At 40.4% G+C, this 23,696-nt stretch overlaps 1 protein-coding gene across 2 annotated transcripts in view; it reads right to left on the bottom strand.

The window, feature by feature from the left end:
* Positions 1-16,257: 16,257 nt before the first annotated feature.
* usp25 (ubiquitin specific peptidase 25) overlaps positions 16,258-23,696 on the bottom strand; it is a 38,648-nt gene continuing 31,209 nt past the window's right edge. For both annotated transcript variants that reach the window (XM_061055985.1, XM_061055986.1), the window contains 3 exons: positions 22,756-22,879; positions 18,743-18,935; positions 16,258-17,119 (listed from right to left, as the gene is read on the bottom strand). In XM_061055985.1, the coding sequence (XP_060911968.1) occupies positions 16,947-17,119; positions 18,743-18,935; positions 22,756-22,879 (490 nt within the window). In that variant the 3' untranslated portion in view covers positions 16,258-16,946. The remainder of the gene's footprint in view (positions 17,120-18,742; positions 18,936-22,755; positions 22,880-23,696) is intronic.

The following is a 23,696-nucleotide window of genomic DNA, read 5'->3' as shown; positions in this document are numbered from 1 at the left end:
CGGTCGGAAAGGAAGGGTTCACTTGAAAGAAAATATACACTTAACATGTTTGAGCCTCTGAGAGAATCAAATACAAGTGGAATGAAGTACCATCCCGTCAAGTGTTAAAAATGTCACAAAATTCCATACTTGTCAAATCATTACTATCAGATAGTAGTTATTATAGTCTTTCTAATGAAGATGAATTGGGGTGTTTTGTTTCAGTAGTCCAGTTTGAAGACTCCCACACCATCTTTTAAAAGCTCAGTTAGAAACCATGTCTACCTACAGCTGGCACAAGTGAAGTGTGGAATGCCTCAGGGTTCAAACTCGGGCCTCATTTTGTTCTGACTGTAACTGCGTCTTCTGCATTATGTGATACCCAAAAGCACAATTTTTTCCAGTATTGTCCTGCTGACAGACACTTCTATTCACCTTTAACCCAAACTGACAGCCATGAACCACAGACAATGAATGAATGGTCAGATTCTCATACCTACATTACACAAGAACAAAGCTCTCCATTGTTTGCTGGTAAAAGGTTTTGGTATGTTCGATACAGATGGAAATATCTTAGGAAACACGTTTGTTAGTTACAGCGCACATTTTTTAAATCTGGAAAAAGAAAATCTTATTTTAAATGAAACTCATGCATTTAAGAACTAAGCTATTCACAACATCTAAATACCAAATACAGCAGCTTGGACAGTGGCTTTACACTTCAATATATGACACTGTAGGTGACCTTCTTTTCCTGAACACTGTCATCTAGTTTGTTGTTTTGAGGTGCCAAGGAAGTCAGTGGATTTGGTATGAAGAGTATCAAGTTTTACTCGGGGGGAGGTAACTCGGCGATTAGATGGAACAAACAAACATGTACTCAAACATGAGCCAGGAGCCTGACGTTAGTTTCACATGTTGTCCAATAGTAAAAAAATCTTATAAGAAAATGACTTCCTCTTACGTTACTTCATTTGAAATAGTTTTGGTGTTTTTATTGTTCAGGTTTCCATCTACAAAGATTTTAGTGTGTACTAATTTGTCCAGAGGGGCTGCCTAAATCAATTAAACATTTATAAAAGGTGCTTCAAAATAATCAAGTTACTTTGATTACTTTGATGTCAAAAGATAACCAGACTACAACCAACTCCAGGTCCATTCTTTTTTCAACTTTTAAACTAAGTTAAACTGGACATGGTTCATTTATTAGGACTCGACTGCTGGGCTTTGCATTTCTAAATATGATGCTAGAGGGATACCCAGCCTGTGTAGGACCACTGACTGCTGCCTCATATGCTCTTTTGGGAGACGGGGAAGAAAACATTGGGACAACAGCCTAAATTTATGATATTTCTGTTATCATTTTTGGGAATAAAAGACATTTGGGAACACCTAATGGTAAATATTAATACGTGAGCTAGTCTGATGAATCTGGCAGGTTGAAATATTAATTTGAAATAGCTAAAAGTACATTTGAAGTGTCAGCATCACAAGGTAAAAAATAGTCGACATTGTTATCCTTGTATGTATTCTTCATTCCTCCGTCAGCTCAAAATAATGTTTATTTTTTTCAATACATTATTCATCATCTGTCACACTTGGTGACTTTATGTGACACGCAAGACAAAAGTTGGTCAAGCTGGGGCGCTGGTGGAGCAGTGGTTACAGCGCGCGCCCCATGTATGGAGGCTATAGTCCTCAAAGCAGGCGGCCCAGGTTCAAATCCGACTCCTGCATATCATTCCCTACTCTCTTTCTCCCTGATTTCCAACTCTATCCACTGTCCTATCTCTCCAATAAAGGCACAAAATGCCCAAAAATAAATAAAAGTTGGATAAGCTGAACTGTGATGGGAGTAATACTAAAACCTCTTAGTAGAAAGCCTAGTGTTCAGTCTGCACGGCAGAGGATGAGATTCAGCTCTAGTTTATAAACTGGTGGACTTGACTTTGAACGGTCTGGTCAGTTAGGGTTCAGCTTTGGGCCCCGTGCTGTTCAGTGATGTTTCACATTGGCTCTGGTGCTGTTGTTCTTCGTTCTATTCTTGTTCTCCTTTCAATACTTGATGCAGTCTAAATGCATCTCAAGCCTGCTGCTGCCCTCCACAGGTCACAAACAGAAACAACTATTTAGTGACTAGATAATCAAAGTCCAATGGTGGACATTTAGAGCTTTTTTAATCAGTCTAAATCAGTGTTTTTTCTCCTTCTACTACCTCTTACGCAAAATATCATAAACAGATCCACCAAAGCATTCTTTAGTGTTTATGTTTTGGGAATAATTATTTGTGAGCTAACATTTGCAGCAAGAGTAAATTAAGATATACTTCATTCTTGATTGATGTCGAACTGTTAATGTGACTTTATTGGGATTAGAACATTAGAAGATTATTCTTCTAAAAAAAATGTGGATAAAGAGGTGAGGTTTTTATTTACCATTACCCTTATGTGTTAAAAATATTTCCACAGGAAAGATCTCACAGCATCTGTCCATATGACTCTCTCAATTTGGGATGCCACCACTTTCAGATTTCTACGATTACAGATATTTAAACCTTTGACAGACTTCCTGCTTCTCCTGTTTGTGGGACCATTACGTTATCGTTACTCTCTTTTTTATGCACACACACACACACACTGAACACACACACACACACACACATGCAGGATCATAAATGCTCTAAAGTTCTGAGGATGAATGATAAGCAGACTCCAGCATCCCACTAATGGACCATGTGTGACACAGCATACAAATTCATGCAATTCCCAGCTGATCATTTTACTAACACCTGTTACATTGTGTACATTGTGAAGTGTGTGAGCTTGAAAGACTACTATACATATATTGAAAAAATTACGCCTCATATTCCATTAGTACATCCTGAAAGTGAAAATGGCACCCTGCAATGAAAAGATCCACAAGGACCTGATAGCAGCTTTGTGTTGCTTTGAAAGGTTCCTGGCTTTATGACTTTTAAAGTGATACTGCCAAAACTTTTAAAGTCGTTTTAACCACATCCCCAGCTGTGTGTCTGAAGTGTGCCCAGAGGCTTTTGCCCGCTCTACAAAGAATAAATGGCTCCTGGAGGAGGCTGATAGACGAGGTAAAGACACTCAAGTCAGCTGAATGACGTACAACTATTTGCTCAGCTGGCATAATAAAAAGTGTCTACTCATCCGTGCGTGTCCTGCAGGTTAAGTAGATACTGAAAGACTCTGAACTGAAGATCTGTTCATGCAACAGAGGCAAAGTCAGAGAAGGAATATGACATGGTGCAACATTTATAACAGATTCAACCAATGCTTCAACTGCGATCTTAAATAAAACTGAAAAATGACTTTTACAAAACGATTTTATGGAAGGATAACAGAAGATCCTTTTTTTCATGGCAACCGTGAAATAGTTTTTATATTTTGTTAGGATATAAGAAATGTAAACAAACTGAACTACTGAATAAGATGTTAGCCAATGTTTTCTGAAATTTTGAAATTTCTCATAAATTAAGTCTTTATCTTAGTCTTTAGATTCATCAGAGGAGTGGCAGCCGCTTGTAGAAAATGAGGAACGTGGAGCATCTTGTGAAGTTGTACTGTAGTAAAGGTTTCATAAATAAGGACATACTTCATCTTTTGACACATCAGCATCACATTGTCAGAGGTATCAGGACCCTGAAAAGATACAGCAAGAAACTGGAGCTTTTTCGGAGAAAGAACCCGCACTGACTTGGAGGAAATTGTCTCTTTTGGGGCAGATGAAAACGGGTTCTCCTTTTCAGCCCAATTTAAATCAATTTACAAACTTAATATCGTAAATGAACGTCTTTATTCTAGTAAATTTACGGCTTTATCCTTCTTAATTTAATCTCAAAATTTAGTTTAAATTTAGGCCCTAATACTCCATCGTAGGACACAGATACAAATAAAGGCAAATCTTACTTTGTGTCTTGAATTTGTACAGCATCACTCAATGAATGAATTTCATCTCTGGCCATTTTTGGAGGTTATTTGAGAACATTTAAGTGAGAAGCAGGAGAGAGAGAGAGGAAGCCCCTGAGCTGCTTTCTGTCAGATAAGTCTTGAACATAAATACTTCTAAGAGTTAGGAGAAACTCACTGGCTCTCTAGATAAACAGTGAATGACAGAAAAATGAAGCATGACTGACTCTAAGCCCTCTTGTGAAAATGAGGTTCAATTGCTAAAGGCTGCTTGACTTTACTCACCCTGTGGTTTCCTCTGCTGGTTCACTGGGATGTCAGCTCCAAACCAGGGACAGAGAGGACCCGGGACTTTGCTGGCATGGTGTAGAAATGTTCCTGGTACCTGACATTTTAAACTGTACCAGACATTAAAGAGACTGTTGAATTGTACACCTGATAAAAAGCTTTCCACAGCCTCTACACATTTATTTATATTATTAAAGTATATTTGACACCATAAAAAAATAAATAACTGAGTGTTAATTTACATGGCTAACTAACAAGTCGTCGGCTAGCTTAGATAATTAGCTTACTGTAACAACGAAATGACACAAATTAAATAAATGAGTATAATAATATATCCTCAAGAGTTATAATTATCAAATTAATTAAAAATATGTGATCTTCTGACATACCTACCAAAGGAATAAGCACCAAAACGTATAAAAAGAGGTTGAACTTGAACTATTTCAGTTCTATCAGGTAGCGTCGATGTGAAGGTTAAAACACCTGGGCGGAGCAGAGAGCATGACAGACAGAGATACCACCACCTGCAGGGACACCACTGGATGTAACTGCGGGAAGCGCAATGGATTATGGGAGAAAAATGCTCAAACTTAACCTGACAGCATCCTTTCCGACATTTTTAGACCGAATTAAACAATAAATGTATTATTGAGAATGATCAGCATGTCTCTTTATTTATGTCAATAATACAATTAACAATTAAATACTGCATGTGTGACATTTCGCCTACATTTGTAAGTGGATGCTGTAGGTTACCAGTCCTAAAGTAACGGACTAGAGCACTGATTGGCTTAAATTGACTTTGTTGATATTCAAGTTTTAAAACTACATTGCCTGGACTAGAGAGGGCAAAAAAAAATACTGTTAAAAATGTTATTTTTAGCAATACATCTATTGATGAACTGAATGTCTACCTTTTTTCTCTTTTGGAGAGTTTGTCTTCTGTCATTAATCCAGAGCCTATTTCATTTAAAGAGTGCTGTATCTTCTAACAAAAGGGGCATAATGTGAATCCAAACTTATTTAGGAAACAATTTCACAAAGAGCCTAGGATTTCAGAGCTACAATTCTGTATAGGTTTTTAAGATAATAATGATGTCTTTATTATAGTATTATAAATTATCATGCTCTTATCAGAATTGGCGAATACAATTTTGTAACTGTCATATTGGACATTTATGTACCTCACTTTCATTGAACTAAATTACAAGATTGTTTTAGTGGTACATATAGATATAATTTATCCAATGATGTCAATTACTGAGACTGAGGCACATAAAGATGATTTCATTGTTATTATTTTAGCACTATAGTTCTAAAATTAGAACTATAGGAACTATAAGTTTTTATTCTAATTTAAAACTCTGTTGTTCATCTTTAGGATTTTTTTCCAGATCATCAGCTATTCTTGTCTACAAAACTATTAATCTTAAGGTTAGGGCAACAATTAATTCATTCTGAGTCTTTACTTTGAATTCTGTTTCATTTCCTTATGCTGTGATTTTTCACGGCTCTGTCTCGTCAGCGAGAAATCATCTCAGTAGGTTTGGGGAATGTGAAGGGTTTGGTTTAAACAGCAGCTTTCATAGCGGTGTAAGAATCCATGCAGACAGTTGTGACAGTAGCTTGGATTTTTGTCTTTTCACCACAACATTGAGTTTATGATTCATAATATATATTTGGGATATATGACAGTGGACTGGATTTCAATATGGGTGCTTCTGGTATTAGCCCACATAGTGTCTTCTCCAGTTTTTAATCTCCTCATATATTCTTGTGAATTGATGACTTACAAAAGCAATACGAGAGAAAAATGATTATTTTTACATAATTAGTTACATTTCTTGCAGCCCTGCCATCGGGGACAAGGAGATCAACAGCACACTGTAGGAACAAACGTTTTTTAATTCTTCACCCCAAAGATTCATTGTGAGCATTAAAAACATTTAAAGTAAAGAAATAGTTAATCTATCCTGCTTTGTCCAAAGGGGTTACCAGATCAAACTCAACCTTGAAAGTTCTTGACAGGAGCTTTAACATCACCATTGAGGGAACGAAAGTGCAATGTGTTAGTTTGTGTGTTTGACATTTTGCATTTACAAAAACAAGTAGGCTAATGTAATTTCAGATTAAATCATACAGCTCACATATCCAATATTATGTAACAATGTCCTCACACCTTGGACTCTGCAGGAATTTGAGTCCCAGACGTCTGATCCAACACAAAATATTTCAAACATGTTAAAAATCTGTATTTTGACTCCAGTGGAACCTGTTTGAGTGTTGTAGTGGGTAACAGTTTGATCTCTTAGGTACTTCCAAAACATTGTCTCTGGTGAAAACAGTCCTTTAAAAGCTACTATAATTAATCCACGTTGGCTTGGCTGCTATCGGAGCCCGCATCAGTCATACAGACAACTTCTTCACTGCTGCAGCCAACGTCAAGTTTACTGTCACATGCATTAGTCAAAGTGTTGATATAAAGGGAGGTTTTCTGAGGACAACCTCATAAATACCTTTAACACCGCTTACTCCTGCTCCTGCCAAACAGCCAGAGGCCTCAAAATAAAACCAGATATGCCAAGTGAGCTGGCAGGAGGAACAATGCTCGCAGTGAGTTCCTCGGTGATCCGGGCCACAAGGAGGGGGAGGGGGGGTAAATTAAAAGACGAGAGCCGTGAGCTGAAAGGGCTTAAGGTAATGATTCATGGCCTTGGGTTTCAGTGAATGTTTCTTCATATATTAAATGCATCAGACCGTTTTTCTCCGCTGACTGGAGGCCAGCACTCTCTTTCTGCTGATTGTGACTTTGCCTAAATAGGAAATTGAACGCTGAACTTCTGGGCCGCTCCGTTTCCTTCTCTCCGTGTTCATGACTTCATTTATTTTTGGCTGTTTCTGAAAGAAAGGTATTCAATGGCACTTAAGAGTTACCTCATCAAGCCCAATGAAGAATTGTTGAAAAGGATTAACCAGAGACAGTAATGCATTTTAATGAACATATAAAACCCACACTGAAAAGGTTAAAAACTAACATTATTATAGAATATATGAAGGCTTCCATTACTTTAAACGATAGGGTTTACCTGCAGAACCTCTACCACAGGTGTTTGATACTAATATTTACATAGTCTGTCATCTATTTCTTCCTTAAGAAGATGGTTTAGTTTCTGTTTTTGGTATGAGAATCAGAGTTTTCTTTGAATCCAGCCTGTGGCTCCTTTCCCACATGTCATTCCACTCTCTCTCTCTCCTTGATTTACAGCTCTATCCACTATCCTGTCTCTCCATTAAAGGCACAAAAAGAGAAACAGGTGAGCAGCTTGATGCAGTCAGGAGGTGTGAGTGGTGAAGCAGGTGAGCAACACTGAGGATGGTGACACAAGAGGAAACACAAGGGAAGGGAACAAGGGAACACAAAAGACAATAGTTCACATCATCATTGTTGCATCTTCCACAAAGTTTGGACAGCATGTGAAAATCCCAAGTTTCACCACAACATGATGTTATTGTGATTATTTCAGATATCATTTTGTAACGATATTGTTTGATTAATGTTGGACAGGTGGAGTTTTCTACATACAATAACACTAACGGTGACAGCTAGCATGTAGCAGGATTGTTCCCATGGGATCCCAGAGCTAACTGTCCAGCCTATACCGAGGTGTTGTGGCCCTTAACTGGATAATAGAACATAGAAGAGAGGTGCCCCCCACTTGGTCACCCAGTTGATGTGTTGGATCTTGCGGAGGGAGAAGATATGCCCGCACACAAAATGTTTTTATTCCATTAAAATCCCAACGTTTCCACCAGAGGTCGCCCATCTATACACGGTTGGGTTTTAATCTGTTTTTATAGCAGGACATTATTTTACCAAGATAAAAAAGTTGCATTCTGGGTGTTTTATACGTTCTTCTTCTTTCTTTTTCTATTAAATATATTGGTAGGAGGTGATACGTTTGAGTGCAAATTAAGGATAAATTACAGTTTAAGGAGACAGGGTTCATTTTCAGTTTTTCCACATCGACCATCCTCCTCCACCGTCACTCACCTTCACGCCTTATTATCGGTGTAAGCTGTATATCTCTCTGCCTCTCGTCAAACAGCTGATTTGTTGAGCTATTTTTAAACTGACCTCGTTATGCACGGCGGGCAAAGTGTTCCTGGCGTCATTCTCTTTCCTTGCCTTGTTTATATTTGTCCTAAAAGTGTCACTCTGTTTATAACAACCTCTCTGTTCATGAAACATGAAAAAAAAGATTACTCTCTGATCATTGGTGGTCAAATGAAAAGCTAAAAAACGGTTCCTCAGCTGCTCTTTTGAAGCCTTCGAGATGGGCATCCACATGTTGGTTTGCTGGAACCAAAAGTGACCTCATTCAGACAGGAACCCAACGTTATCAATGTTAATCAGTCCCTGCCCACAACTGGTAGAGTAGCTAAGAAACCCACCATGTAACCCACAGAATAAGATGCTGTTTGTGGCTGTAGCTCACCAGATTTGTTTGATTTATTGGACTCCAGAAGGTTAAGTTGTTTTCACATGCATGTAAGACATTTGCATTATGCACTCCTGAAAAGTTCTAGAAAACTTCAGGACAGCCTGCCCTCTAAGTCTCCCTGAGTTGCTTATTCACGCATGTCCCTCACAGCAAGGTGGGGGACAAAGCGAGAAGAGTCTGACATTGTAATAACAGTTTTAACCTTTATATCAATTATGTGTTTTTTGGATGTATTCACAGTATCAATGAAAGAGCGGAGAAGAACATGATGAAATGTAAACGTCACACTCCCCTGCCTGAATTTTCCTCTTTCCCTTTTGTGTTCACACATTGGCTCACTCAGACTTTCCATGGAAATGTTAGGAGGCTGCATGAAAATGTTCATTCATGCTGTAGATTTGATATTTTAGTAAGGGCTCTGATGGGAATTGTCCACTTTTGGAGCCTCAAGTGGATACTCGAGGCGCTGCATTGATTTAAACTTCTGATTCTTTAGCCCCAGAGGTTGCTGCTTGGAGCTGACACACTCCTGGAATTAAACAAGACAGGAAAATGTGTGTATACACAAAACAAAAGTGACAGAAAGCACGCCTTGTGTTGAGGTTGGAGATTATAAAGCGCACACATACTGCAGCCAACTGCCTACAGCCAGATGCTTATTTCCTTGGCAACCGAGCCGACAGCAACAACACAGCTGATCCCACGAGAAGAGATTAATGCTCGACATCACTCATTACAGCGAGACGTTGATTAGTGCTGCCCTCACTGATGGCCCAAAGACGCATAGCTCAGCACTTTGGTGGCAGCTGCTGGGCTTCAGTAATGAGGCAGTCAGGCAGCCACCTCACCTTTTGTTTGTCCACCCGGGGAAGTCTTGTTCAGCCCGACTGCGTCTCCATGGATTTTGCACCTTGAGAACTTCTTCTCCTCCGCCCCCTCCTCACCTCAGACCCTTCTCCCACAAACTTTCTCATCACATCCCAGTGTGAGGCGGTAGCTGTTGTGAAGCACCAGCCGCTGGAACAGAGCCCAGATGGCATTTTTCTCCCAGCACAACTTTTATCCGAACATAAAACACCGTCCAACAAGAGCAGGACTCTCAGGAAGCGCCATTAACTGCTGAGTGAACAGGCCGTGATTTACCCTCCGCTATTCTCAAACCTAACTATAAAAGAGGTGCTTGTTAATTGATATTCGGTTGAAGGGGGATTAAAGAGCCGCATGAACAAAGATGTTTAATATGTGTTCTGTGAAGAATGACCCTCCGCTGCTCTCTATTCAAGCAGCGGCTGCAGATTGTTAGCAGTGTGAACTCAGAGCGGCCTGAGCTCTGAATCCGCCCTCTGCAGCTGCAGCAGAATGAGCTCCCACTGTACACTTTATTCTCTGCACATTCCCAAGGAATGAATTCTTCAGCATGCACAAAACGCTGACTCCGCTGAAAGCTGAGTTATTTAACTTTGGAGGGGGAGGAAAAGATTGCGTAACATTTATTAGCCTGCAAAGTTGGAACCTTGCACAGATGTATCTCTGCCATCCATCCATCGGCTTCACTGGCTGTCACTGCACAGATCAGTACAGCAGCACAGCAGGCTGAGGGCATTGTGGGGGGTGGTTTTGGGGGCGAGACGTGTTTGTAGAGAGGAGGTATGATGCTACCTGGCTGGTGTTGTAGTGTGGGAAGCAAAGCTGTCAGTTACAGCTCAATTATTCAAACCTGTAGACACAAACAAGAAGAAAAGACAGAATCATTTAAACTAAGATAAGGAGTTTTGAAAAACAACCGTGTGTGTTACCACAGGGAGATTAAGTTTTGAAAATAAAAGTTATGTTATTATAATCTGATATTTCTAATTAGTGGCCTTTAATATACATCATTTCCCAGGGGTAGGATGTCTCAGCTTGACAGAAAGTTAAGACTTGTTTGTCTGGCCTTAAAACCCGCCTCAGCTCCAGCTCTCAGCTTGTCGTTAGGTTGACTGAAAGTTAAACTGAGACGGGATTTCCAGCATGGCGGCTGCTGCCGATGAGCCTCTGGAGCCCCCTGCAGGAACAGATGCATTAATGGCTTTGTCTATTAATATTTACAGTCTATGCATATGATGTATGTATGGTAAATTCATTAAATATTGTGTTTATATAGACTTTGCAGAGGTAAGCATATCATCTGAGCTGTTTTTCCGCTCTAACAACTGCAGGTCATTATCTGGGCCTGTGGGGTTTATATTTGGATGTGGTTGGAAAACCAGTTCAAACCACTATAATTAAGTCTGTCCATCAGTATCATGGCGTGTATAAACCGCCACTGTTTCTACTCTGTAATCATCACACAACCTGGCTGTGTGCCTCCAATGCAAGTCAATAGAAATAATGAGCAAAATTAGGGGATGCCCCTGCCAATAATGATAATTAATGCACAGTGAGAGGTCTACTCTGATAGGTCCATCACAAGGCCAACACAAAGGTGGTTACACACAAACCACAACGACACACAGAACAGTGGTCTGGCATGTTTAAGAGGAGGATGAAGTAAGGACAACACACACTTTCACATGCAGTTTCTCCTTAAGTTAAATACTCATATACAGAGAGATATGGTCTCATAGAGCATATGGATGCTGTGACAGTGAAAGGTCAATTTGGAGATGAGTCACTTCGTCTGATGTCAGTATATTTGCTAAATGAAAGCAAACAGGCTGGGAGTCAGGAGAACAAATAGTCAGACCTACTAAGCAGATATTTCAATACTTTCAGTATGGATTTCTATTGATGGTGTAGACATTATTATCTAAGACGGCGGGATGAATCTGCTCTCCGTCTAGGAGGGATCTTTAAAATTTAATTATACACAATGACATTTAAGCTGCGTCCCATTTCAGGGGGCTGCATCGTTCAGAGGGCGCATTTGAATGTCACAGCGGCACAGATGTCCTACGGCCACTGAAGGATCCATCCGGTGCATCTTTTGTTGGCAAACAAATCATGAAATTTAATGCGCACAAGTTCAAACGAGTTTAAAGTTATTTCACACATGCAAAAAAAGAAAAGAAAAGCAGGCCTACTGTCAGGCAGCCTCGTGATACGTCTAAGTAAGTAGTTTCTACTCAATCGAATAACTACCAATTATAATGTAGAACAACAAAAGGGGCCTTGAAACTTCACATTACCTTTTAAATTATAGGCAAAATGACTGACTGCGGTAAAGGCGGAATAAAGGCGGACTCCTCCATAGGCCAGACCATCTCATTTTAGAGGCTAAGAACGCTGGCTTTTTTAAAAGTCTGCTTCCCCTGAATTGGGACAAAGTTAGCGTTAAATCTGTTGTTTCAAAATTTTGGGTTGTGTAGATTTTAGCGCCCCCTCTGGACAAAGCATGATGCTTAATCTCTGAAAAGTAGTGATTACAGTGGAGCTATGAAAACAGAGGGTGTAGTGGAACTCTGTTATCTTTGTCTTTTTTTATCCATTTACTCAATTCATAGCGATATAAAGGAACCTGAGCCCTAGGATGGGAACCTCTAGCTAAACTACCAACATGTATAAAGTGAGTTTTAATAAGCCCCACCTCAAATACCCACTACATTAACTTTGCTGCACATAGAGGCACTATTAGTATAAACAATGTAAGGAAATAGTTTATTTAAAAAATGGTCGCATGGAAGTTTTAGAGATAGGCCTCTAAAATGATATTTAAGTCTGGGTTGACTTACTTTGCCTGCTGCCCCCTCAACCCAACCTCGGTTAAGCAGAATAAACGGAATGGATGGTTAATGCTTCGGATATAATGTGTTTTAATTGGAGAAGTTCAATTTGGTTTGACCTTAGAAAAAAGAGCAAATTGTTCCTCTATCTCTGTTAACATTTTCCATTTCAAGCTCTGATGCCGTCAGTCAGTACGTGCGAGAGTTGACAGTCCTAAGTGTTTCAAGAAGTTTTTCCTACACCATGAATATTATGCTGAACGGCTTTCGTGCAGCAGCATCCCCCCCCCCCCTCCCCTCAGACAGCACTCAGCCAATGACATGACAGGCCTGTGGCTCAAACTGTGGCTGTGTGATAAAAAGGCCACAGCAGACAGACGAGCTGTCAGCCGACGAGCTAACACCGCTACAGAGATGTGAAGGAATGCTTGAGCTAGCGTAGCATGTCGATTGAAGTTCATGTGAGGCCAGAGGCAAAATGTTACACGCCATCTGGGAGTTTGTCAGACCGCCTGTCAAAGAGTTAACAAAGTGTGTATGAAAGTTTGGCTTCGGATATTGTGATCCTTTGACGGCTGTTCTTCCAAACACAAGTTAACAACTGCCTTCAATCAGTACAGACATGCATCATCTGGTACAGGTCTCATTTTTAAGATGTAGAGAGAAGTGTTGGGAGTGAGGTGTTATAGTAATGCATCCCTATAGATTAGGATGAAAGTACTTTTAAACCTCCAGATCGGGACATATCCATATGTAGGCTATTGATCCACAGATCTGACCTGCACTGATCACACACGGTGGTAGGCAAAGGTTTCCTCCTGAGCAGCTGGTTTAAGTGGGTTGTTACCAACGTTAGCCTCACTGACGGAGATCGTAACAGCGCTATTTCCAGTCCGTACCCACTGTCTGTGTTTGCTCGTTTTAATGTGGCTTTGTTTGTCTGCATTTCCACCGTGGGAGACTGAAAATGGACACTTGCAGAGTGACTGAAATGCTGCATATTTTTGACTAGTCCCCTCCATAGGAAGCTGTAACTCTCCTGTAGCTCTTCGTAAACACTGACTTCCTTTTCGGCACATCAGGTAGCCTACCTGTAGTTATACAGCAAGGCCTGTTAGGTTAGGATAAGCTAGGCTAGCTGATTTAGCAGCAGCCTTGGCAATGACATTGATTGACATAATGACAAAATCCAAGCACTGTTTATTGTTTTTGTTTGGTTACAACCTGGACAGGGACTGTTCAAAACCGAGACATATTCATGTTTTATAGATATTCGTGGGGACTCGGGACACAAAGCTTAATCACGGGACAGCCCTGGTAAAGAATGGAATTATGGTTGGTCACCCTATAGCGCCACTACTATGCAGTAACTAGTAGTGTGTCTAGTTACTTTTCAAATTCAATACTGCCGTTACAATTACAGAAATTTAAAAGGAGTCGATACTTTAAAGTGAAATAGCCGAGAACTATATAAGACTGAGGTTTATTTACATCAGATCTCCTGGGCGAGGTTATGCTAATGTCAGCTAACAGTAGCATCCTGGGAGTAAAAAGATCTCCGTCTGTCAGCTACTGACATTGAACAAGAGAAACCAAAAGCGCCCTCTGCTGGTTTAATAAAAGCAGTATTGTATATTTTTGTCAAATTGATTTAAATAGTTTGCATTTCGTTCAATTTTTTAATTGTATTGTGATACATTAAATCTTTAGTTATTGCACTGGTAACTAAGTTTCTTGCATCGTTGTGTTTCCTGCTTCTGGAGGTCAGAAAGTTCAAAATTGTCTGTCAACAAGGGAGAGAAGCCCTGATGCTTAATGTCACATGAATATATATATATTGAATATATATATATATAATAATATATATATATATATATACATGGATGGATTAATGTGTGGGGGTGCAGGGTGCAAAGGGTACATAAATGTGTATGTACGTTCAGTTCTTTTTTTCATTAACACATTTATTAGAAACTAATTTTTGATTTTCTTTTTTAATTTATACTTATAAATGTTTTTCTTTTATCCCCTTTCTTAGTTGTACCTTGTAACTTCCCATGGTTTTACATGTCACTATAGCGTCTCATCTGGTAAAAAGAAAAAATCAAACATGGCACAGCATAGTCAAAATGATATTGTTTTATTAAAAGAAAGTTTTCTGCCTGATCTAAGAGCTTGTTTATTGTGATCTGTGTTCCCGGAAATTAAAATTACTCCAGGAAATTAGACAGAAAATTTCAAAGCGGCTGATATTGACTCTTTTTTTGTGTGTATTTTATTATTAATCTGAACACATGCTGCACGACCTGAACTCTGTACTCAAGTAAATCAAATTTATTCTAATAAACTGCACATGACCAGATGAATGAGAGGAGCAGAACAGGTCTGAGACGTATGCTCGTTCAAACGTTACATCAGGTCTATTCAATTACCGGTGCTTAATTTAAAGAGCTATGTTTGAAATGAGCAAAAACGTGCTTATAGGCCAGACTTATATTTCCTGTCAGACCTGCCCAGTTAAATTTTTTTGAATGTCTCAACAATGAATGAAGAGGAGAAGGCTATTTTTATTTTTTTTTAAATGTAGCACTTCAGATTTTTCCAGCTTGACCGCGTCCGTTTGCTTCATCAGCCACTAATACTGTACACTTCCTTAATAGGCAAATGACAAAATAATGACTTTGCCGGATTGTAAATCACAAAAGAACTGATGTTGGCTCTACAGATACAGCTTCAGAGGTAACATGAATAAAAGAAGTGACTGCCTATAATATTTCTTTATGCTTTAAACATATTTATAATTTGTCATAAATGATTAAAGGGCAGGAATGAGTTTTTTTAAAGGGCCAGATTCTGCCAAATAAGGAGGTCTGCAGTATGTCATATCAGTGTGATTTTAAACAGGACACTGAACCTCTCATTACCTCACTAACTTCCAGTAACTCTGCCCATGACTGCAATGTGTCAAAACAGACCATTTTTCACTTCTAGGAACATTATGCAACTGAACCTATCGGCTATCATCCATGATGATGTATTTCTGTGAACCATGGCCTATTTCTCGGTAATTCCGTTGTAACCAGCGGCCAGGATGAATCAACTTTCAGCCGAGACCGCGTAATCGTTCACTGCATGTTTACTGCGCAAGTAGCCAATTGAGAGGCAACCGTATGTTCAGATCCAAAGCGGTGTGAAATGTGTTCCTCCAGAAATGTCTGCAAAACAAACACAGTCATTTCTCTCTTCATAACATCTAACGGAGGAGCAGCCGTTCATCTGTTTCTGGTGAGTCTCAGCTCTAATGAAAATAGTATGTTACACAGAGGCTTCTCTCTGAAGTACTCCAGCTGTCAAAAAAAAACTGATTCTCTTGTGATTCACTTGAACAGGTCTTAAATGCAGAAATAAAATCATGATACAGATTTGGAAAAAGAAAAGGAAGCTTTGTCAGGTCTGTCCTCCAGAGGAAAAGAAAACAACTTAGAAGGTGTGATCGATCACTTCTGATGCATTCGAGGAGATCAGGAAATCTAAACCCTTCCTGGCTGTTGAAACAGTGTCAGGCACTTTTGTAGCTCAAGTTGAACATTTTTTTTTGCTGCACTTTCATGCTGATATGTTTCTAGAGATTAATTGTCATCAGATTACAGCTGATTATGCCTGTTTTACTCTCCACAGGACTGTTTTTTCAAAGCCTGCTACATGATTGGTCGATACTTCTCACACTACAAACGTACTACAAACAGAAATCAGAGCACTTGTCATACAAAAATCCAGACCCCCTGCCTACAGATTCTACATTTTTATGTCAAGAAAACAAAAGCAAAACAAGAATGACCATGAGGCAAGATCTCAGTTTATTTGGCCTAAAAGGGCCATAAATAAAATTTTATTCTCTCAATTATTAACAAGCCACAGGAAGTCTGTGGATGTCTACCACAGCACTTAAAACATCTCGTTCAGTCCACAAAGACATGGGACCCATGTGACACTCTCTGAGCCGCTCTACATCTGAAGGCTCCCTCCTTCCTTCCTTCCTTCCTTCCTTCTTTCCTTCCTTAGAAAAATAAAACAAAACATGGTAATACTGCACCAAACTGGAGGCAGAGCAGCGGGGGGATCCTTTTCACGCAGAGAGAGGGGGGGGTTGGGGCTTCAGAAGGGCTGTGAGCTTGTTTGGGGAAGCTTGAATCAAACAGCAACAACAACGATAATAAACTAGGAAAAACCCTCAAACTCTTTTTGTTTTTTTTGCAAAGCTGAAGCTGAATGTACTCGGCTTTCACCTTTCCTCCTCTCATTTCTCTTTTCCCTCCAACAGTCCGTCCTCTCCTCCTCGGTCTATACTCCGATTTGTTTTGCTTGAAATAAAAGTGAAATAATATTTATAATGATAAAACCTATAGCAGCAAAAGAGTAACAGAGGAATAACAGCTAGAAGCGAGTGACCCCTGGATTTAAAGGAAGGCATGGGTTAAACAGGTCCATGGATGTGAGCCCCGGGTCGGGCCTGTGATCAGAGAGAGTTGTCCCTCAAGAGCTCATCTCCCCTCGATGGGCACCCTGCACACGGCGGCCATGATGCGGCCGAATCGCTCACACAGCTCCAGGGTGGAGTAGGTGGGCAGCTTGGGGGGGTCGTGGAAGCTTTTGATCTCCGTGGAGCAGTCCAGTAACTTCGGGAGGAAGTCGGTCAGCTTCTCCTGGAGGTTGGCTGCTGGCAAAGAGAACAAAAAGATCAGTATACCGATTTACTGAAAAGGGCTTTTCAAGTGAAAATGAGACACAGAAATCAAAAAGTAAATGTTTTCAGTGTGATATCAGGAGAGGTTAGAACACATGTTCCACTGCAGACACAGATATTAAAGCTCCAGTGAGCAGAGGTCTGGCTGATAATATTTAGGTCAGCAGCAGAACAGGCTCTGAGGACTGATACCAGAACATCCTGATAAAAGCAAAGGCATCGTTTTTCTCCTAACACAACTTGGTGCAATTTGAAATACTTATTTAGGGCTTCGATGAACTCTGATGTCTGTTCATCTTTGGGTAATTGTGTTGATTCATTCATTGAATGTTGCTTTTGTAGAATGTCAGAAACCCTCACACTTTACAAGCAGGCCACAAAATATTTAGCAAATAGTTGATGGCCTAATGATTGATGAATCATCTGATTGTTCAGCTTGATTTTACAATTCTCTAAAGTAACACAGAGATAGGGCTTCAATTCAAATGTGTTGTTATTTTCAAAATAAAATTATAACTCTGGGAACTATGGTGCCATGCTGACACTGCTTCGTTTACTGTAGTCGTTTTACTGTAGTCACAAGTAAAATTTGATCATGGTGGTAGATCGTAGTACTAATAAAAGTTTATTTTTTTCCCCCTTTAGCGTACTCAATCTTTAGATAGCAGTTCCATTTTTCAGGTTTTTCCATATCAGAGAAAGTTTTTCTCAAGTCTGTAGCTGACACTGGCGCACTGGTAGCCTAGCGGTTAGCGAGTGCGCCCCCTGTAGGTAGGTTATAGTCCATCAAGCAGGCGACACAGGTTCAAATCCGACCTGTGGCTCCTTTTGCTGCATGTCGTTCCTCACTCTCTCTCCCTCCCCACGGTTTCTCCAAAATAAAAGGCATGAAAAGCCCAAAAATAAATCCTAAAATAATAAAATCCTAGCAGATACTGCAGCATCACAACTTCAACTTATTTATTTAAACATCCTTGAAGCTACTCTGAGGAAATGTGGATTTAAGTGACCCGTATGGATCAACCTCTTTTCTCTCCTGGACAAGCTAAAGTAGAGTTTTCAGACTGAATAAATCCTCCTACTTTCTGTCAAAGTCAAAAGCATGGCTAAGTTTGATTGTGAGTTTTTCAAGAGAACATGTAAACAAAGGCCGTTTAAGCAGCGTTGTTATCGCTTCATCTGATTCCAGCATTCAAAGTTAACACTATAGAAAATGTCAGTCTTGTTGCTGATGGTCTGGTTTGCTTTAGATCCTCATATAGATGAATCACTATTAATGTCAGTTTGTTTCTCAAACAGCAACAACTCCTCACAGGAGCTTAAACAAATGGACACAGAATGGTGGAACATGCATGTTGGATAGGGAGTTTCACAAAACAGTGGAACAGTTTCTAGATAAAATATGTTATCCAGTTTTCTCATCACTATTTGAAAACCCTGCACATCCTCAAAGCCTTTCCTGACGTTCAAACAGCCGTGTCCTGATTCTGCTGATCTTTGGCAGGGTTCATTGGATGTTCTAGTAACCTACGACCTCAACTCTCCAGAAATATCTAAGAGGGCGAGCGTGTTGCTCCCCTCTCAGGGACTCACACTCCATCTCCTGGCCCAGGTAGGAGCACCAGCGGTTCCTCATGTCCTCCACAGCCAGCAGGTCTCTCTCCGCGTCGTGGACCAGCAGCAGAGGGATGCAGGGCACCACCAGCTCGTTCATGATGCCCAGGCCCGTCGTCACCTCCGGCTCCTCCCCCGACTCAAACATGGCCGCTGCCTGCTCGTTCAGTTTCTGTGGAGGAGGGGGGGGGAACCATGGTTAATCTTTCAAACATATGATTATTAGTGGTATTAAAATAGATGTCTGATACAATCATCTGCTCTCCGTAATTACAGACGCATCAGATACAAACCAAAACTGGGACAACTGTGCCCCAAAACACACCCAGATAAATGAAAAAAGTTAATTTAAACAGGTTTTTATGACTCCTAGTTATGTCAGTCTTACTGTGATTTGGTTTATTATCAAGGTTAAAGACTTAATATGCAATTTTTTGATCCAGTAGATGTCGCCCTTGAGCACCAGCATGAAACCAAAACAACTTGCGCTGCATTGTTGTGTTAGCATGCTAATGCTAGCGATCTTTATTATGCTCGTATCTTCACACTGCATGTAAATTTACCTGAAATGAGCGTGATCTAGAAACACAGTTAAGCAGTGAGTACAGTATGTTATTCTTCTTTTCTCTAGTCCCTCAATTAAACAACTTTTATACACGAGGGGAGGAGTCAGCCGGCCGTCCGGGCGATGTAAACAAACTGAAGATAGGACTCTGAAAACATCACAGACAGTGGGACTCGGGTGTTACACCCATTGTAGACAGTCACGAGTTATTTTCAGAGGATATACTTGATTTCTATTATATTTAAGTGTGAAAAATCACATATTAAGCCTTTAAAGACTTTAAACTACGGGTCTAATTATTTGATTCTTTGGTGCTCGTCAACATAAAGTACGACGTTGAGAGGATTCAGTTCAAACACGGTGTTTCTCTCTGATGTGCGTGTTGTTGGAGCTTTGCAGCTTACAGGATTGTTGAGTTTAAATCCCAGATCAAAGAACGTTGATGGTCTCTGAGAAGCTGCAGGCGAAACACGTTGTTCACTCACAATAAAGTAAAGTTTTCTCAGTGTGCCACAGAGTTTTAATTTATATTTTCATGGTTTCTTCCTGTAACTGTGCACACCTGAGAACGTCAAGGCTGTGCACTGTCTGTTGAATATCTGTTTGGTGTTTGGTTCTCTGTATCTCGTCTTTAATTTATATTTGAATGCAGTTGGAGCCGCTGGAATGCAGACAGATTTCAGACTTTGTCCGACAAAATAAAGTCCTATCCAACAAAATACTCTGATAAAAAAACACATCACACTCTTCTAAACCTTACAGAAAAGTGACCTCTGGTTTCATCATGTGGAGCAGACACTGAGGCACTTTCGGTGATGTAATGTGTTTTTTTCGCAATCGAGTCAACAAGTAAAGTTTTGTATTTGACTTTAGATCTGTTGTTTTAATTCTATATTTTTTTAGATATGTCAAGTTTTTAACCTTTGGACAAATATACTGTGTTTTATTTTGAAGTTATGACGATCGTCAGGTAACGTCTGCTTCTTTTGTCAATGACTGTCAGTGGATTTATGGGCTGTTATTGAAGATAATAAAAATAATAGTAATAACTCTTTTTGTATAGCACTTTTAAAAACAAGGGTTGACAAAGTGCAAAAGCAAACATGACAACAAAGTATGAGACACCAAACCAACAACAACAAAACCCCAACAGGAAAAGACCCCAAACAAAAACCTGACCAACATCAGAACCCGAACATCATAATAACCCAGGCAACACAGGAAACCAGGGAGCTTAGTTTGAGACCAAGAAGAGCAACTTGTAAGATAAAGCATAAACCATTACAAGAGATGGAGACAATAGAAGGCGACTAGAAGCTAAAGGAGAGAGGATAATATCCCTGGTGGGGCCTTGCTGAAAAAATTTATATGGCAATATATCGTGATGTGCTCCTTGCAAATACATGTTTAGTTGGAGATGTTACAGAATCAACGTCATCAAACTTTATCTAAGTTCTCGGAGAGATCATTGAGGATCACCCTCGTTTACAAAGGGGTGTTGGCTGCAAAGCTGTGATGACAGTTTTGAAAAAGACAATTGACCTCTGGTGCGGCTCCCACCACAGACATAGCTCAGGGATTCAAATACTTGAATGCATTTCTAGGATCTTCGAGGACCTGAATGCTTGATGCCTCTGACTTATGCCTTTCCTGTTGTAGTGAGTTCTGTGTAGCACATGGTTATTTTCCAAAATCAATATCACGATATGTATTGTATCGTTGGGTTGTGGGAAATAACCAGCCCTAATCCGTGGGAATGTGAAAGTCACACAAATCTCTTGATTAACAAATCAAATCAGTCATTTAAACAGCAGCAGGCTCCTTTCTCTTTCTACTCCTCACAGTTTGAAATCCTCCTCTCTACACTTGAGCAGCAAGTCGCCCTCTGGCTCCGACTTCTTCAAAGAAAACACATCGCTCACATTCAAACTGCTGATACCTACAGTATGTTATCTTATGTAAATGTTTTAACTCCAAACAACACTCTTCAGTGTTTTCAATCCACCAGTCATTTGACTTTCCCTGTTCTCTCTTTGGTGAAGTTTCTGTTTTAATAGATAAGTATCAGACGGCTCAGGCCCTCGCAGTAATCCAGAAACAGACATCGTTAATATCAGTGAATCTCCCGCAGCCAGAGGAGTTAAAGTGGGTCCTGATGTTCCTGCCTGCATGTGGATTCAGGCTTTTCTTCCTCTTCTTGGCTTAAACAACCTCGCTGTCACAGACAAACTCCCTGACCTCCTCTCCGAGGAAACGACCCGCTTTTCTCGGAGCCAGTTTGGAGTCGAGGGACTGCAGGGGCTGGATTCGCGAAAAAAAACATCCAAGTACATTAACTGTGTCAATGTTAGCAGTGTTTTCAATTAAAACAAGAGCTGAAGGTAAACAGCCGAGCGGACGCAGCCAGAGGTTCTGGCCAGAGATCTGAGCTGAGCGACCGGGCCGCGCAGAGCCGAGGTTTGAGGTGAACCGAGGACACGCTTGTGTCTCATGGTAATGTGTTTACACTCGCTGGCCCTCCTGCTTCCTATTCCCACTCCAGTGATTACATTATGAGCACAATGCGAGTGTAAGGTTACCGAGTGCAGCAGCAAGAGGGCTGCTAAACACCAGTATGAGGCTGATCGCACCAAAATACCCTCGGCCCTAACCAATAACACCAGAGCACAGCCTGCAGCGTGGGGGGGGGGGGGGGGGGGGGGGAATGAAAAGGGGGCTCACATCACGACGCTGAGAGGATTTTCATCTGCCAGTATCAGATGAAAAACCGTCGCTGGAATCTTTTGTGGGCTGCGAGCGAGCCAAAGCAATATCTCAGCGAAAGCAATTTGATTACAGTTGCACGGCGCGGTATTGAAGGGGAAATGTCTGAGCGTTAGTTTTGCTGAGTCACTTTAGCAGAGGAAGTTAAGGGAGTGTCGGCGAGGAGACGAGTGTCACAGGGAGAGAGGACTGACAGACTACTGCTGCAGATAGGGATGATTATCTGGATTTTTCTGTTAATGAATCTCCAGATAAATCAATTAAAAGCACAGTTCATAACATGACGGAGAACAGAGAAAATGCTCATCCTAGTTTCTTTAAGTCCGAGGTAACGTCTATAAATGTCTTGTTTTGTCCGACATACAGTCCAAACCCCTCCAAAATATCTTTTTATGATCCTTTCAGACAGAGAGAGCATGAAATCTTCATATAAGGGAGGCAAAAAAACCACATTTCATGCCAGTCTTGCATTAAAAATGTATACATAGATTCATCAAAATAGAAGATAATTATTATTCTATTCAGCGGCGACTTGATTTTTTCTATTTATTGTTGCTGCTTTATGACAGCTCCTGAACAGACTCGGTTTATTTGAAGTTCTTTGACGTACAGGACTATATATACAGTCACCACAAAATCACTATGTTTCTGGGTGTTTCCTCACCAGCAAACACTCTCGTCTGTAATGACCGAGCAGCTCCTCGTTGTGCCCTCTGTACAGCCCCTTCAATAGAAGCTCCTTGTTGTACTGGTACGAGTAAATGAGATACATCAGAGCCTCCACGTAACTGCAGGGAAAGAGGAAAGCAGATGTGACATTCAGATAAAAAAAAATAGTATCAAAGTTGCAGCGAGACGACTCACAGGAGTGAACTCTCGGAGAGAAGAAGTGAACTCGTTGAACTCTCTGCACTAAAAACTAGAAAAGTGGAGGCTGTGCACACGCTGTGAGCTGCTGCCCCCTACAGGCCGCAGCTCGACATTTAAAGGGACTGCTGCAGACGAAGAATAGTAGAAGAGGTCTAGACTGCATGGATTCAAAATCATGTACCTGTACCCACAAAGACCTGGGACTTGTGTCCAGGGATCAGAGTGGACCAGATTAGAAATATTTGTATTTACCTAACCAGTTCTTACCTGAGATGATACAGACTGGATCCTGTGCATGTCTTAGATACCTGAGATCCACAACATGTCCAAATTGTATTTAAAAAATAAACATACACTGACGTATAAGTATAAACATGTTCTCAATGGTCTGCTGGCTTGTGTCTCCCTTTAAAGATTCTGTGTCCCATCCTGCTCACTTTCAAGTTAAATAAAATTTGCAAAGGTGATGTGCCAAATATTATTTATTTGAACGACTTGAAATGCATTAATGCTCCAGAGCAGGAAGAAAAAAAAAGTTAAGTATGTATGTTCTACTGCTTAAACCATCTGTCATGTTATTTGTCACCCTTCTTATTACAAATAATGCTGAATCATGTTTCCTATGTCTTGTCATGATTTTTCTTTTTATCTTCTTATTTTGTTGTTGTGTCCTCGTCTGCTGACATGTGTCTGCCTTATGTGACTGAACCTGTAAAAGTGACAATCTGCCACATG

Source organism: Labrus mixtus, chromosome 14 (assembly GCF_963584025.1).
Source record: "Labrus mixtus chromosome 14, fLabMix1.1, whole genome shotgun sequence".
Lineage (NCBI taxonomy): Eukaryota > Metazoa > Chordata > Actinopteri > Labriformes > Labridae > Labrus > Labrus mixtus.
The sequence above is the reverse complement of the archived record's forward strand: the minus strand, read 5'-3'. Positions and strand labels throughout refer to the sequence as shown.